The sequence below is a fragment of the Zonotrichia albicollis genome, chromosome 14, assembly GCF_047830755.1.
Source record: "Zonotrichia albicollis isolate bZonAlb1 chromosome 14, bZonAlb1.hap1, whole genome shotgun sequence".
Taxonomy (NCBI): domain Eukaryota; kingdom Metazoa; phylum Chordata; class Aves; order Passeriformes; family Passerellidae; genus Zonotrichia; species Zonotrichia albicollis.
In genome coordinates this window covers 14,594,018-14,611,368 of record NC_133832.1, presented here as the reverse complement: position 1 = coordinate 14,611,368, position 17,351 = coordinate 14,594,018, and the positions used below count along the sequence as shown (strand labels likewise).

Below are 17,351 nucleotides of genomic sequence, written 5' to 3'. Positions count from 1 at the left end.
GTCGGCTCCCGCCAATCAGCGGCCGCTCCGCGCGCCGGCCCCACCCCCCGGTGCGTCGCGCGGCGGCGCGCGGCCCGTCCCCGCTGGCGCGGCCCGTCGCGGTCCGAGGATGCGGGAGGCGCCCGCGCTGCCCCGCGGCCCCGCCGCCCCCGGCGCGCCCGGGCCCGGCGCCGTGCCTGGCTTCCTGGCCAAGCTCTGGGCCTTGCTGGAGGATCCGGACAGCGACGACGTCATCTGCTGGAGCAGGGTGAGGCGGCCGCTCGGGCCTGGCCCGGGGAGGCCCGCGCGAAGGACTCGAGGGTGGTGGGAGCGCCGGGCCGGGGCTGCGGAGCCCGGCGGGCGGCGGCGGCGGAGAGCCCCCGGCTGCCCGGAGCGTGCCCAGCCCGCCTCCCCGCCCTCCTCGAGGGGGTGCGGGCGGCCCGGCGTGCGCGGGGCCGTGGCCGGGCCCTCCCCCGTTGCCCGGCCCCCCCGGCAACGTGCGGGCCGCGGTGGCGGCGGGGCCGGCGCAGCGGGACATCCCCGGGAACGGCCCCGAATCCGCGCTCAGCGCTCCGAGCGGGGCAAGGACGCCGTCAGGAACCATTAACTGCCCGCTTTCCTTCCGGAGCGGGGACGGATGTGCCCCGCGGGCGCAGGGCACGGACACGCTGACCAGGCACCCAGACGCGCCCTGTGTTTAGTTTTGTTCCCTGACGTTTTTAAATCCGTTTTTCTCCACTTTTTTCCCAGCTGTTTGCCCTTTACAAAGACAATGATTAAAAGAAACGCAGTATTTTTGTCTTTTTCATGAACAATATAAAAGTGATGCAGAAAGCTCTTCCTGTTTCCAGGAAGTTTGGTCTTGGGCATTTTTAAAATCTGGCACTGCTGGTGTCACACTTACCCCTGGTCACCGCTGGGTTGTGTTGTCTGAACTTTTGGTAACTGAGCAACGTTACGTGGTTATTTTTAGTGATGACATAGCACGTACAATGGAAGAATCTTGTCAGGAGCTGGGCAGGCTGATGAAAGGAGATGCAATCTCTTTAGTGGCATGAATTCCATTGGGCTTGTGCAATGCTTATGTTTATTGGGGGCAAAGGGAGTGAGTTTTTAGAAAAATTTTGCTTTGTATTAAGATCAGTGTGTCAGGGCTTTAAGAAAATTGCCTGTTTAATAGAAGTGTTCCATGTAATTGTGTTTTTGAACTCACACTTTTTAGTCCAGCCCCAAGTGTTCCCACAGACGGTTCACTTGGTGAAGTCTTTTGCTTTTCTCTGTGTCAAAACAGTCTTTGCTGATTTATGATCTTCACTTAAGAGCAACACCTTAGAAAAGCCGTGCTTATTCACTAACTGTTACTTCTGCTTGTTTCCTAGAATGGCGAGAATTTCTGCATTCTGGATGAGCAGAGGTTTGCCAAGGAGCTGCTCCCCAAGTACTTCAAACACAACAATATCTCCAGCTTCATACGGCAGCTCAACATGTGTAAGCACCAGCACTTCCTCTGCACTCTGTCTGCCAAGTTCATGGCTACTGGGCTTTTTTTTGCATTTCTTTAAACAAGCAAATGGACTTGGCAAGTTTTTCATCCCTAAAAACGCAAGCCCTGGACTTAAGCTTGCTTTACAGAAGAAAAGATTGATGGTAGAGCGTGGTTTAGTGTTGGGTTTTTGTGTTTGAGCTCCAAGTCCTTTAGAGTAACAACTGTAAGAACATGTGCTGGTGCCTAGAGGTAGTGTGAGGTTCCCTGAGCTCCAGCATTGCTCTTGCAGCAAACAGGTGTGTACTCATGGTAGAAGAGGCACTGTGTGCACCCTTACACCTAGAATGTGAAAAAAAATAATTGCCTGGATTTTGGGCCTGCCACTGCTGTTGCCTGCTTTGCTGTGTGGGAACCAGATCAGTCCTGCACTACATTTCTCATATTGTTTTCTCTGCTCAACTTGAGAGCATCGTGTGGCAGCATTGCACAGCACATGTGCAGTGTGGCCAGGCAGAGGGTGCAGTGAGGGTGGCTCAAGGGCACAGTGCAGCATGCAGGGCTGCAGCAACCAACAGGAGTAACTGCAGAAGCTTCTGGAACTGGTGGAGGCACAAACAGCATGGGAGGTGCTGCCTTAGTTAGAATTTCAGACTGAGAGGGAGGAGCTCTCTGTCGTTGCCCAGTAGGTTTGCCTGATCTCATTAGCTGATGCCTGTGTAGGTTTTGTAGCCTGTAGCACATCTGTTTAGTCTCTGGACAGAGGGTAGATGCTTCTGTTCGTGTCCTGTGCTTGTATTTGTGAGATCCATCACTTGAGTGACTGGATAATCCAAAGAAACAATCAATCTCTTCCCTTGTAGCCAGGATAAATGAAAAAAAAGTAAATATTCCTATGTAGCTATACAATGTAGTGGTAGCCTCCTTTTCAAGCTGGATCTATCCTGGCTTTCTAATAATAGTTGGAGTGCATTAATTGTGTTAAAACCTTGACTGAGGAGAGACGTGGATTGGTTTGTCAGCTGAATCATGCATCTCTACCCTGTGGTGAGCAGTGATGGAAATAGAACTGGCAATGCCTTACTTTGTGCAGGCAGTCTAGTATGTAGAAGCTGCTCTGCTGCAGGTGTTTGCATAGGCAGGCATGGAATTAACTTCTTTGCCTTCCTTTATTCTGTAGACCATGGTTGTCAGGGATAAAAGGGAAAGTGTACCACTCCTCTGCATCCACTGGGGCATGATTCTATTCAAGATGTCATAATAAATCTTATTTCTAACCAACTGTTGTGAAGGCTTTTACGTGGCTGTGATGGTTTGGTCATGGCTGGCCTCTGCTGTGCAGCCTGCCAGGGGCAGACAGTGGACATATCCTCTAGCTGTGAAAATCAGAGCAATGAAATAATGAGCACCAGGAAAGGCTACCTTGGCTGTTTTTCATAGTTTCTGCCCCCAGTAACTGTAGTGCAGTGGCTGTTTTGGTAACATTGGACTTTTCTTAAGCTGTATGTATTCCAAGTCAGCTTTCAACTGCAAGAAGTGGATTTGTTGATTTCCTCTCCACAGATGGTTTCAGGAAGGTGATTGCTCTGGAGAATGGTATAATTACAGCAGAGAAAAGCTCAGTCATTGAGTTCCAGCACCCTTTCTTCAAGCAAGGGAAGGCACATTTACTGGAGAACATCAAACGCAAGGTACAGTCTAAGCACATGTTTACTTCACTTGGTAACAAAAAGAGGCTTATCAGGAGTTTGTATGGGTGTTCCAAACACAGCCAGCAAATACCGTGGGAGCCAAGGTAGCTCCCTCACCAAGCCAGGCCAGTGCTTGGCTGGGCCTCCTTGTGCCAGTGCTTAGACAAAACCTGCTTTGAACTGGGGTAGGACCATGTTCTGTCTCATCATCAAACCACAGCCCTTCTCCACAGAGTTCATATTCCTGATTGCAGCTTAGCAAGGTCTGCAGTTCTGTCAGCATCTCCAGCTCTGAGAAAGGCACAAAGTAAAAGAAGCAAAAGAAAATACATTTCCTTTTGGCACTCATTATAAATAAGCAAGGAAATCAGTAATCAGTTCATTTGGATGAGTTTGCTTTAATTCTATTGCTCCTCCAAAACTGTGTTGCCACTAAGCTACATCCTTATGAGCACTTTCTGCTTTTCTTTTGTCTGTTCAGGCCTTGTGTGACCTGTTTCTGCACAGATATTTATCCTCTATTGGCACATTACAGCCCATAATATCCTGAGGAAGAGAGTATCATGATACATCACGTTGACATTTGAACAGCAGGATCTTTTCTTTAGGCTGTTGTCAGGTGTGGCTGCATTGCCCAGGGCAATAAAAGCCCAGCATAGGCTGGAGAGGCACAATGATGTTTGGATTGATTCCTCACTGAGCTGCCCCTGCTGGGAGCCAGGATCGATGCAGTGGCACTGCCTGGGGCCTGTCCCCCCCTGCCGTGTGCCCAGCGTGTCCCAGCCTGCACGCCTGGCAGGGCAGGTGCACCCTGACGTCAGGTGTGGCACCATGTGCCCCAGGGGCGGTGCACTGGGTGGAGTGTTCTAGATGGAAAGACAAAAGCTCTGCTCTGTGCCAAGGATATTCGTGTGAAGTGTTGAATATGTTGGTGAGAGATGTTCTTTGTTGTGCAGGAAATGTTAGTGGGTTTTTTTTTTTTTTTGTAAAGCAGTCATTAATTTCCTTGCTCTTCTACGGCCTGGAATGGGGCCATATTCCAGTATTGGCTCTAAACTGTATTTCAAGCCTCTGTCTGGAATGCAGGTTTGAATGCAGGACTTGCTTTGCTTCCTCCCTTTCACTTTTAGCTCTGCTGCTGTGCAGACACCCTGTGTGTCTTCACAGAATACCAGACTGGTTTGGGTTGGCACCTTAGAGCTCATCTTGTTCCACCCAGTGCCATGTGCTGGGACACCTCTCACTACACCAGGGTGCTCCAAGCCCCATCCAGGCAGGGATGGGAACGGGACTGCCAAGTTTCCCTGGGCAGCTTGTGCCAGTGCCTCAGCACCCAAGGACTGGACACCTTGATTAGCCAGTTGGGGACTCTGAAGAGCAGTTCCTTGTGCTTGGGCAAAATTTATACTGGCCAAATTTTTTTGGAGGCCAGCTGGCTGCATTTGGAATTTCCATCCAGTTCCTACAAATTTTCATTGTCTTCCCACAGAGGGGTGATGTGAAGAGAAATCAGACAGCATTGAATTCCATTTGGGATGCACCCTGTGTACATTAGCATAATTTATTAACTGCAGCAAACAGTTGCATCAAAACAGAGCATCTAGACTGCAGACAGGGAGGAGAGCTGTCAGACCCTTCAGTGCATCCTTTGCACCATGGGATTGTGTCAAGAAAGTAATTAGTCATGTCTGAGAAGTGATTGCACAATAGCTGTGTTCTGTTCCAGCACAAAGGGATGGGATGTTGGTTTATAGCACCATTGGTTCATTTCTGACCATTCCACTCCCCTTTGGAAGACAAGATGTGTGAGCCAGCCTGCACAGGAGTTAGCTCACACCTCAGCAGGCCAATACCACATTGGTGCTTTCATCTCCCCCATGGAATCCACATGAGATGCTTTCACATCCTCCTTGGAATTTAGCAGAGTAACAAGAAAACTCCCAGCAGGCTGTAAGTTGGGAGGGACACCTGGTACGACTCCATGTGGCTCAATTATAGTCAGTATTTGGCAAATTGAGTTTCAAAATTATGTCCACAAAACCTGGCTGTGTCACTCAGACATGTGCATGTGATGCACTGTAGACCTGTCTTTTTCCAAGTCCTGAATTGTGCTGCAGCCAACAATGCTTCTGCTGCATAGAGAGGTGGTGAAGGAACTGAAAATGTTTAATTTAGAAGTACAGGAAGGAGATGGTGAACTTTTTGCTCTCTGATGGCTTTTCCACCATCGTTTGAAGCAGCAGCATTCACAGATTGTGCTGTGAGCAGAAGAATGGTTTGGACTCTTCCTTCTGCAGCCAAGTCTCCATAACTTTGGAATGTCACTGAGTAGAGAGGTAGCAGAGGAAACACCAATAGGGGACTCTGCAATTCAACTGATGTAGGATAAATTTTCAGATTGAGTAGAATGCATCTAACTAGACACCTTCATCTCCTGGTAGCTTACTGGAAATTTATTATTCCTTTGCTGGCAGATTTACCCACACCTAGAAGGAATATGATCATCTTGTTCTTCCACTGTCAGCTGTGGGGTTTTTTTGGCTGGTGTTCACTCCGTGACACTAGAGGGCAAACTGTCACCAGGCCTGGCAGGGAACCCCCAGGGAATGCCCTTTGCAGTCAGTGGTTTTTATTGTGAATTACAGTCATGAATCTACTGTCTCCAGGTTCAAAGTGCTAATCTCATGTTTTCATTGGCATCTTGTTTTGTTCATACAGTGCAGCCTGTCCTAAGGATTGTCACCTGTAGTAGTTGTGGTGTTTTGTGCCATGTAAGAATTGCAGCCTTACCTGATCTTGTAATGGAGCCTGGTCCTGCCCTGCAGACTGGCTGCACTCTCCCTGCACCAAGGAGCATGCACTGTTTGTAGTAAAGTGTGTGTACCTATTCCAGGTGTCTGCAGTGAGAACTGAGGATCTCAAGGTCTGCACAGAAGATTTGCACAAAGTCCTGTCGGAGGTGCAGGAGATGAGAGAGCAGCAGAACAACATGGATGTCAGGCTGGCTAACATGAAGAGGTAGACTCAGCTGTTTTGGGGTGCTTATTCATTGAGTGTTTCTTATATCTGATGGAGATTGGCTAAATATGGGTTTCATTTGAACTGGAAACAGGTGAAGCTATATTTTTTCCTAAGAATGCCCATTCCACCCCACACAACATTCTGAATCTTGTTTGGTTTTGTACTTCAGTTACAGACTGGAGATTTACACTGGGTGTTTGTTGGCTGCCTTGAGATTTCACTCTGGTTGCCAGCACCTGTAGTAGTTTTCAGGTCAATAAAAGCATTTCATTTTTTGAATACAAACAGGGTTGGATGCAGTGAGGGACAATTGGTGTTTTGTTTTCTTTCTAACTGGAAGTGGACTTTGCACATCCTTGTCTCTGTTCTCTCAGATCCCCTTCATATAGGCACTGATAATTCATTCAGGTCGTTGCTTTGCCAGCAGATATCAACCAGAGTCCAGGAGATACCTTTCTCTCTCTCTGTTCCTTAAAAAAAAAATAGCCAAGCCCTTTGAACACCACCTTTAGATCTGTCCCAAGGCTATCAGTGTTTGGAAATAGGCTGAGTGTAACACAAAGTCCTTATTCAACAGCTTTGAGGCTTTGAAGGAATACCTCAGATCAAGACTATTGGTGGAGCAGCAGAGGATGAGGGTGTCTTTTTAAGTGAGTGTTTCATGCTGCTGATGGAAAATGGAGTTAAGTTAACCCAGAGTTTGTTAGTGGATCAAAATAACTGAGGGTTAGTTATCCACAGAGGGAATGTTGCCATTGGTTCTGCAAGGTACTCTAAAAGTTTAAAAGCTGTAAAACTAGAGCATATAAAGTAAACTCTGTTCATCCTCTGTCTTCTGATTTATTCTGCATTGCAGAGAAAATAAGGCCCTGTGGAAAGAAGTGGCAGTTCTAAGGCAGAAGCACAGTCAACAACAGAAGCTGCTGTCTAAGGTACCATTGCAGCATCTTCAGTGCTACCATCCTTATTCCTGCCTCTGTGATACTTCATGGCATTCTTTGCTTATGTAGAATGACAAATGACACAGAGCTGAACAGGCTGTATTAATACAGCATAAAGAAAATGGTCACAGTTCCTGAGTGTCCCAGAAGTAGCACAGTAAAGAACCACGAGCAAAGCACTAAGGAAAAGTCATAGTAGGATGTCAGTGTGTGGAGACAGTGCATGGTAACAGGAGCCCAGAACTTGAGAGATTGCAGGCACATGGAATGGAGTCTGTGAAAGATCTTGGATACACTTAGACCACTTGAGAAGTGAACTTGGAACGCAGAAACTGTAGGAGTTTGCACGCTGGAAAAAAATTTTCTCTGGTTTATTCCTCAGCTGTTTCTGGTCTGGAATCCTCTAGTGACTTGTGCTGCTATATTGCATTTCAAAAAAAAGCCAACTGTGCAAAGTGAGCTAATTTTTCTATGCAGTTTGTAACTCTTGCTTTATTCTTTAAAATACAATTGCAAATGTTTTTTTTTTAATACCTGTTAATTTCTGTCATGTAACTATATCATTTTATAGTAAAATCTGAATTAAGAATTAATTATTAGGATTGCTAATTGACCATTTGGTTTTGGTTTTCTTTTGTCTTTCCTTTTAGATTCTTCAATTTATACTAAGTTTGATGCGAGGAAATTATATTGTTGGGGTCAAAAGAAAAAGGTAATTACTTGATAGGTCCCAGACCAGTGCCAGATGTGAATTGTAGGGATAAATCAGGTTCTATTGCGTGACAGGTATTTTTATCACTTTTATATTCAAACTTGAGAAAGCTGATGGAAGTTCAGTCAAGCACAATATAATTATCACTAAAAGAGTTGGGAAGGGAATATTCTGTACATTTTCAATTCCAAAGGGCACAGTTATCAGAAATGATAAATCACAAAATGTGCACACGTGACTGACTTCTTCCCAACTGCAGTGTGTGTGTAGGACAGGCTGCCTGCAGTACCCTGCCCAACACACAGTCCCAAAAGCCAGGCTGCTTGGGAGGCAGGAGTGACAGCCATTGCTGCCTGTCCTTGGCACTGCTGCAGCTCTCCCTGTGGCAGGCAGGATGAACTAAAGCTCTGCTCTGTCTCAGGTCCCTCACGGATGCTGCGGGTGCTTCCCCCTCCAAGTACAGCCGTCAGTATGTGCGCATCCCTGTGGAGAGTGGCCAAGCTGTAAGTCTCCCCAGGGACACAGGCAGTGGGTTGGACAGGATGAAACACAGTGATATCAGTCTTCCTCATAGCTACAAATATCCTAACTTGGTAATTAAATGCTCTCCCCTTTGTAATGGGCAGCTTTAGAGCAACACTCTGGCTGTAACATCATGCAAATCAGTGCAACTGGTCACAGATGAAATGTGAACAGGAAAGGGATGCTGCAAGGAGAATGGGGCTTCAGTATGAGAAAAGGTCAGAGCCTGTGGTTTACTCATTCTGTGCTGTATCTGCAGATGGCTTTTTCTGAACATAGTGCAGCTGAAGAGGATGGAAATGGTACAGGTCTGATAATCCGAGATATCACTGACACCCTGGAAAATGCCACCAATGGCCTCCTTGCTGTGGCACACACAAGTGGCAGAGCCAGGTATGTCCAAAATATATGAAGTATTTATGCTTGGGTTGATTACTGGATAGTTCTGTTAATGTTGATGATCCATCTGGGGAGCAGAATGCCTCTCTGAATGTCCATCTGTGCATGACAGGCCTGTTGTAGGCTTTCCTTCTGCAGCATGTAGCATTGGTCATTGTCAGAGCACATGTCTCTTCAGGAGTCCCTGGAGGCCTGTCAGTCTGATGGCATTGCAGGTTTAATTTGCTGAGACTTTTCTGTCTATTCAACAAATGAACACATACTTGACTTTTCAACTGAGCAGGGAATGCCTATATAGGTTTCTAATAATCCAAAATGTATATAGATTGCTAACAAATCAAGATGTATAGTTGTACCTCCAGTTTCAATACTGCTCTCACTAATCATATCTGAGGGAAGGCAAGAGATTTTACTGAAAACTATTTAGTTGTTAATGCCCAGAGTAAAATATGGAATCTGATTTGTAATCTTTTTCTTTCTAGAGTCTGTCTGTTAGGAGTTTCCCTCCTGCCTAATTCCTATATACTATATTGCTGCTTTTTGCCTGGGAAAAAGAGATATTTTGCTCTGATACGTGGTCTCTGTATAAGCTGTAGTAAGAGATTCTTCATCTGCCACTTTGCTGCTTTTTCTAAAGACCAGTTTGTTACTTGAATCCTTGACTGGCCTAATCTTATTTAGATTTGAGATAGTAGACCTGAAATGAATAGTAATGCAGTTGATAAACTCTCCTATGTGTTGTTTCTGTTTGGGTCACATTTTAGAGAGCCACAGGCAGCTCTAGATCCTGGCTTGTCTCTTTGTCAAGTATCACAGCCAAGTGAGTTAAGTTGTGCAGAACCTGTCCCATCAATTCCTGTAAACGATGTCAGCAAACCCAGTGAAATAGGCACGGCTGCTGTGGAGCTCCACACTGCACAGCCAACTGCTCCAGAGGACCCTGTGTCAGTAATTGACTCCATCTTGAATGAAGGCAGCTCTGGAAACCAAAATGATCCTTTGCTGGACAGGTATGAACTTGTTTCTGAAAGGTGTTACGCTGTTGTCACCTTGTGGGATGCTGTTAGAGTTCTGGAGGGTGTGTTGTTTGGCACAACACAGGGAATTAGCTTTTGAATTGTCACTGGCAAAGTGAATTCTCTACACCTTTGAAAAAGCCAAGTGTTGGCATCACACATTGAGAAAGGGCAAGAGTCCCTGTCACCTTCATGGTGACACTTGTGCCTGACTGCTGGTGCGTGCGTCAGTGTGTCCTGTCAGCCCACTGTTGTCACTGCCAGGGGCTGCCAAGCAGCAGATGCAGGGCACTGATCTCAGGTGGCATTGTGGGCACTTTGTTCCTGATGGTGGATTGTCCTGGTGGTCATCTCACTGTACCTTTCCTCCTCTGCCCCTCATTTGTACAAAGCTGTTTCCCATGTGCCCTGTCAGATCACACAGATCAGGGGTGCAGGCTGTGGGTTCCTGCCCCTCTCTGGCTGCAGGGAGCTGTATCAAGGACTGTATCAAGACTTTAACCCTTGCACCTACAGCTCTTCTGCTGTGGTCAGCAGCAGGTAGGAGGGTGTGGGGTGATGTCCCAGCACTCATGGTCTGAAGGCCCTGCTGTACCTTCCCTCCTGGCACGGCAGGATGTGGGGCAGTGCCTTGGAGCTGCCCGTTCCTCATGCAGGGAATTCAGTACAGGAGCACCTAAGGGCACAGCAAGACATGCAGTGTGGGCACTGTGCCTGCAGTGCCTCTCAGGTTCTGCACTGCCCCTCATGTCCTTCCCACCGTCCCTGGAAACGTGTCCAGTTTAGCAACAAGCCGATGCTTTAAAGTAGGTGGAGTTCCTTCAGGCCCAGATTATTTCCAGCCCTTTGCTTTTCATTTATTGTCCCAGGGCAAAGCCATCAGACCTTTGTTTAAACACAGATACTGGTGCACAGGCCGGGATCTGAGAACGTTCAGCAGGCACTCAAATGAGGGAGGAAGTAGGTATGGAAGGAGGAACTGCTTTTTGACCTGGGAGCTGTGGCTGTGCTTGCTGTTCAGGTAGCCTTCCCTTGTACCTGTACCTCAAAGAACTGGGAGTGAAAGGTGATGTGGGAATGTGATTTCATCTGTTTGGCTGTTCTGGTTTGTAGGCAACCTGCCCTGTGGGGCAAGAGAAGGCCCTGCCTGCCAGCTGTGCCTTACAGTGCTATGTCATTCTGTCTTTTTAGAGAGGAAATTCAGGATTTTCTGAACTGCATCGATGCCAGCCTTGAAGAGCTCCAGGCAATGCTGTCAGGGAAGCAGTACAACTTCGGTGCCGAGGCCTTCAGCGACGTGAGTGCCTTCTCACTGTTCTGAGAAATACTGCTCAGGCTGTGCCATGAAATGCTGCTAGTTTAGTTCATGTTGTAATGGGTAAGAGTCAGCAGCATCTTGAAAAGCAAGTAGTTACAAATAGAATTATCTGTAGGTATTCACAGTGTACAAGGTAATACTGGGAGTCTGTCTGGGTCATACAGGATTCCTGTTCTGCAGAACTAAAGGAAGGGAAAAGAAGGAAAAAAATTTCCTTACTTCTCCTTCTCAAGCCTAATCACATACCATCACATCCTGATATACATCCTTGTATTTGATCCATTTGGATGATATGGAGTGAAACTCTGGGAAATAGGGTGACCTTTTCTCCTCCTGTGACCTCAGTTTACCACCACAGCTTGAAGCTCCCAGCTGAAGGCCCATGGAGGTGCCACTGTCCCTGTGCTTCAGTGGAAGGAGCAGCTCACTGGGTCCTGCAGTCCTTTCAGGAGCTCTCTGCAGTTTTATTTCAAGAACTTCATTGGTTGACAGATGATCTGGTTTTATTTTCAGACATTTAATCCGGAGCTGCCAGCCCTGGATATGAACTTGATGGAAACTCCCCCTGGTATTGAAAATGTAAGAGTAAGATTGATTTCTGTGCTGGGGAGGGCAAATGTGATGCTGGGAGTTGAATCTTGCTTGATGCAGCTCAAGGGTGGGAACGGGGTTGGTGGCACTGGGTGACACTGCTGGTTCATCTCATCCAGCTGACTCCAGGGTTTCAATTATCAATGTTGGCTTGTTGGAATTTAGGAGGGATCTCAAGATGATCATTTCCAGTCCTACATTCCTAGTGCAGTCATACACTTGGAATGCCTGTCTGAAGGAAGACTAAAAGAAAAGAACTGAATGAAAACTGTAATGCAATATACTGTAGCTGTTCTGAACATAGCTCTGTGGGATTTCCTCAGAAGATACACAGAAGTTCAGCACAAACTTACTTCTCTTGGTGCAGTTCCTAAAATTGATTCATACTACTAAAAAAATAGCCCTGCAAGTGTTATTTTTGTTGTAGTCCTGAAATAATATTTAAACTAGGATTTCCCAGTCAGAAGAGCTTTGACTACAACTGATAGAAAATGCCGCTGTGTTTAAGCAGTGCCTGCAGAATTCAATTACATGATGAAATCATGTTCAACTGTTATCCCAACAAGACCCATTATAATTAAAACTTCTGGTTTGGAAGGTAGAACAAATATTTGCTAGTCAAAAACTTGTTTTGTTTAGTAAGTTAAGTTTGTCTGTATTTCACTGTGCCTCCTTCTGAGAGCCCCTATGTGCAGGCCTTTGTGTGCAGTGACAGGATCACTGCTCGGTTGCTCCATTTCTGTACTCCTCCTTTCACATCTAATTCTGTTCACCAGTAAAGTCAGTAGAGACTTCCATTTCATTGTTGTTAAACATTCTGTCATAACTCTCTGTCTGCTTTGTTTCAGATGGCAAACTTGGCAGAGAGCACTGAAGGTCTGGGAGCAAGTGAGAGGGAAACAGCAGGAAGCAAAGGTGGGCAGGAAGGGATCCTGAGCTCTGTGGCAGCTCCAGTCTCTTTGCAAACTGTGTATTGAAATGGAATTGCTGTAGCCTGTAATGTCTCCTTCTTTGGTCTGGGCTTAAGCTTTTTGTGAAGACTGATGTTTCACTGATCTTGAAGCTGTGCCTCAGTCTTTAAAGGCCCATCCTGTGCCCTGAGGTTTTTCACACTGAAAACCTGGGTCCCATCCTGTGTCCCTTTTCACACGAATGCCACAGTGAGGAGCAGATCTGCCAATGCCCCTGTGGCAGCATCTCCTGCACAGGCTGTGATCCCCCAGAGGCAGAGCTGCTCAGCTTTCCCCTGCAGTGCTGCCATTGCAGAGCTGCTCAGCTTTCCCCTGCAGTGCTGCCATTGCATGCTGTGAGAGTCAGGGCCTTGGAGTGGCCTTCAGGCACTGATGTTTGCAGGCTCAGGGGCATTGGCTTCACCCTGACAGCCATGGGGTGTGGGGTTTGTCCCAGCCCAGCTTGGGCTTTCCTGTAGTGCACCAAGTCTGAAGCAACCTCTCCAGGTTTCCTTGCCTTGAATAAGAGCCTTCAGTTGATGAAACACTTTGAACTGTTTGTTTTTCCCTCAGATATGCAGCTGATCCAGTACAGGGCCAACCCTCTGCTTTCCTTATTTGAAGAGCTGCCTTCAGGTGAAGCTGCAGGGAAGGCAGAGGATCCCAAAGACTTTCTGCTGCCTCCCCTGGAGGAGAAACCTGCTCTCCAGCCTCCATCAGCCAGTGGAACTGTGGTGCCACTTGCAGCTCCAGCAAGCCAGGCCGAGCCTCTGGACACTCTGGGAATGGGTGATGCACCTCTCCTCCCAGAAGATGGGAATGGAGAGTATAAACTATTTCCACTCTTGCTTCTCAGTCCTGTTGCTAACTTCATAGATGAGGCCTCTGAGATAGAAATTTCTTGAACTCATAGAACATCTGTAACCAGCTTAGTGCTATGGAATAACCACCAAAGGAGTGAAGCAGCAAAAAGTGTGAGCTGGGTCCTCACCTGCTCCTGGGGACCCTGCTCTGCACAGACAAATGGGAGTTCTCTTGCTGCAAGCAGGGAGCACATCTGGGAGAACTGAACACAAGCTCAACAACAACAAGAGCTGGTGGAGTGAAGGCACCAGACAGAGGGGAAGAACAACAACCCTGTAAACATACCACAGTGTATTCCATAACTTTTTATCCAATATTCTTATTGCAAGAGGAAATCTGTTTGTATCCTGTTTGTAAAGTTTGGCTGGGTTTTTTTGTTGGGGGGTGGTGTTTGTTTTTATTAGCTGGATAGTAATGTGGTGTGTAATATTTTAAACCTGGGTTTTACTCTTTGGAGAGCCTGCTTCAATAGGTGGCTTGCCTACTGTTTGAAATTAAGTTGTTTTTAAATTTTGTTTTTAATTTGAGATTTCTTTTTATGATAGTTACTGGCTACGATTGTTTGCATCTGCTTAGATTACTTTCATACTCCTAGATTTGCTCCTAGGTTTAGGGAACATTTTTCCTATGGAAAATGACATTTAACTGTGGAGTATTATTTTTTAACATGCTAGCACACATCCATTGCCCTGGATTGTAGGAGTTGTGGTAGAAAGTGCTTGCCCTCCTGTGTAGTGCTGATTTCTCATGCACATTGCATGGCAGTTCCGGGGTAACCTGCCCCCAGTTCACAGGTTGTGTGTCCTTGGAGATAGTCACTAGGACTGATTCATGTTTAGCAAAGGCCAGCAGCTGTCCCTGAAATGAGAAGGGGAGCCCTGGGGTGCCTTGCACTGACTCACATTAAGGTGTCTCTGCTGGTAGCAGCTTTTGTTCCCTGCCCCTGTATGTACTCAGGTTTCACGCTGCAGTTTCTGCCTGTGGAATCTTAAAACCAAATCAACCAGATGCATCTGAGTCTTTTGACAATGATTTACACAAACTATTCTACTTCACCAAAACGTCATCCCCAAAGTTTCTTTTGGCACTGTTTCCCAAGCTCTCTGAGCAGCTGCCCTGTGGAGCCCAGCCCCAGTGTCAGTGGAGCAGCAGGGTGTGTGCTGGTTCCAAGCATGGCACAGCTCCACCAGCCCACACAAACCTGCTCTGTGCTGAGGTGACAGCAAACTGCTGGGGCTGCAGGAGGCCTGGATGCAGGTAGAAACCCCCTTGGATAATATCACCTGCCAGCACAATTATTTTAAATTTTTTCCAGTTTTAGGAATTCAGGCTACCTGCAGGCTTTGTTCTCTCTAATGTTCCTGATCTAATAAGTGCTGAGCTCTTTCATATTCAAGAATCCAAGGTAGATATTCTGAAGCCTGCTAGATAATGCATGTTACCTGTGCTGGCCCAACTTCATTGGATTTGTGCTTCACTGTCACATCTCTGAGTTGCAGAGGAAGGTCCTGCTCCTGAGTGTGTAACACCTTCAGTGTGATTTTATTTCTGTGCTTCTGTACCTGTTCTTACCTCGTGACCCTTCTCGTTTCCATCTTTTGAATTGCCTTTTGTCAAGTTTGTCTTATTCAAGCCTTCAGTCTTTCTTTCACTGACTTGTTGAGGTCGAGGGCTGAATAGTCTCAAGTTTTCATGAGCTGAAGGGAGAGGGGAGGTGAGCATATTGCATCTGTCCAGGTCAGGTTTGGTTTGTTAATTCCTTCCCAAAGGCCAGAGTTTTGCCAAGAGTGAATCAGTGAAAACCAGGCTTTTGTGGTGTGCTGTTTGACAGCACCATGCAGACAGCAGAGTTCTTTGGGAGGCTGATCTGTGCCTCTGACTCCCTGCACTGGTTGGACTGTAATTTCTGTCATGGATTAGTGTCCTGTTCCTCTGTCTCAGAGTCATCTCCCCTCAGCGCAGCTCACTGTCAGGTATTGGGTCTGAGTGCATCATGGGTTTTTAATACACTTTCTCTCTTAAGAAGCTAAGAAACCAAGGCTTACAAAAATTGCAAAAAGAAAAAAAAAGTTTGTAAATCTATGTGTCTGGTTTATGTACAGGTCCGGGAAAAGTATTTGTGCAACTTTCCTAAGAAAGATTGCAATGGAAAGGGGAAGACTGAATAACAAAAAAACCCCACATGCTGAAGTAATTAAACTCAAGAATTGCAAAAAGATTACTGTGTTTCTTGTACGTTCTTTGTGTTCCTGTTTGTGCCAATGTTTCTCAAACCTGTTTACTGATTTCTCCAGAATTAAGACCTTTCATGCTCCTGGGGCGTGGTCTCATGATGCAGCTGCTGCTGGTTCAGGATGAGGAAAGCCTGGTGCCTGTTTCCAGAGCATGGGAGAACAGCACCTGGGACTGGTTTTTCAAAAAGTTTGATGTGAAAGCTCAGAATACCATGTGTGCTGAAAAATACACCAGATTTAGGGCACACCTGCACATATTCACCATAGACCCCAGTAGGAAAGGCCCTGAGCTCCATAAGGTATGGATTAAAATATTCACTGGAGACAGTGAATGGAAATGGAACAGAAGGAAATGGAACAGCCCAGATCCTCCGTAGCATCAGGCTGACCCCAGATCCGGCACCCCTGTGCAGACTGCCCAGGGTAACTGGCACCACAGGCATTACAGTTTCTGTGGGATTTTCCTTGCAGTAAGAAGCTGTTGAGCATTTCCACTGCCAAGGAAAAGGATATTTATACAGAACATGCTGCTCTTCAGGATAGGGACAAGGACACAGCAGTGGAGTTGCCGTGTGGAGCTATGGACAGACTGCTGTGACAAGCTGGCTGAATCTGCAGCACAGAGCACCTCCAGCCCAGGCTGTGCCCGAGGGCCATGGCCAGGCCCTGGGTCATCAGCCCCCTGTGCCATTCTGGGTGGGGGCCCTGCCCCTCTGCAGCCTGAGGTGTCACCAGTTTGTCACTGTGACCGCAGGGCCCCGCTGCAGCAGCAGCTTCCTTCCTTGTCCAGCATCAGTGCCCGTGGCTGCTGCCTGGCTCCTTGGCTTTATCTCTGTGTCTGGGGAGGAAAGATTGCTCTCCCTTATCGTTCACGTGCTGGGGATCCACAGAACACTTCCAGGCGTGGCGGGTGCAGACTGACAGAGTGCCAAGCTCCTCCTGCATGCTTCTTTCAGATCCACTTTTGCACTGTCCTGACCCAGCCCTGCCCACACCGACCGTGGGAACCTTGCCATCAGCTCCTATCTCCTGTGTGCTTGCTAACAGCTTTCCAGAATACAAGAAAAACTGATTTTGCTCTATCCCTTCTGGGCTGTGTGAGACCACCTCATCCATGCATGCTCAGAATGTTTTCCTGCCTCCTAAAACAAGATTCTTTTTTGAAGAGCAGCATCATGGTATCACAGATGCCCAAAGCAGAAACCAGGGGTTGCTGCCACAGTTACCTTAGCTACAGGAGCCTGGTGCTGCATTTTATAAAGGATAAAACTTTTTCCTGCCACTGTTCCCCCCAACCAGCTGGGTAAATCTAAATACATGAAAAAATACCTACACATCTTTTTTAGCCACACAGTTTGTGTTTCAACTTCCTGGTTAGTCCAGATCCTGCTGTTGATACATTCCTGTTGTGTTTTCACCCCAGCCAGAAATCAAGCCCCACACAGCCACTCACTCCCTTCCCACCAGTGGGATTGTGGAGAGAACTGGAAAGGTAAAAGCTGGAAAACACCTGGGTTGAGATAAAGACAGATAAATAGTGAAAAGTGAAAGCTGGCACACAAGGAAGGAAAAACAAAGGATTCATTCACTGCTTCCCAGGGCAGGCAGGTGTTCAGACACCTCCAGGAGA

The 17,351-nt window shown here is 47.0% G+C and overlaps 1 protein-coding gene across 1 annotated transcript; it reads left to right on the top strand.

The window, feature by feature from the left end:
• The first annotated feature begins 34 nt into the window (after positions 1-34).
• On the top strand, positions 35-15,705 carry LOC102066081 (heat shock factor protein 3). The gene is made up of 13 exons (XM_005488198.4): positions 35-247; positions 1,359-1,467; positions 3,026-3,153; positions 6,047-6,171; positions 7,031-7,106; positions 7,766-7,827; positions 8,249-8,330; positions 8,609-8,742; positions 9,513-9,758; positions 10,956-11,061; positions 11,596-11,661; positions 12,522-12,588; positions 13,197-15,705. The coding sequence occupies exons 1-13, from the start codon at positions 110-112 to the stop codon at positions 13,526-13,528; spliced, it is 1,671 nt and encodes a 556-aa protein (XP_005488255.1). The 5' UTR covers positions 35-109; the 3' UTR covers positions 13,529-15,705.
• The last annotated feature ends 1,646 nt before the right edge of the window (positions 15,706-17,351 follow it).

What these genes read in the sequence shown, in the direction of transcription:
- LOC102066081 (XM_005488198.4), top strand. Translation starts at nt 110, where the DNA reads ATGCGGGAGGCGCCCGCGCTGCCCCGCGGCCCCGCCGCCCCCGGCGCG. An exon ending in ACGTCATCTGCTGGAGCAGG is followed by an intron (nt 248 to 1,358) that starts GTGAGGCGGCCG and finishes CTTGTTTCCTAG; the next exon opens with AATGGCGAGAATTTCTGCAT. An exon ending in GGAAACAGCAGGAAGCAAAG is followed by an intron (nt 12,589 to 13,196) that starts GTGGGCAGGAAG and finishes TTTTTCCCTCAG; the next exon opens with ATATGCAGCTGATCCAGTAC.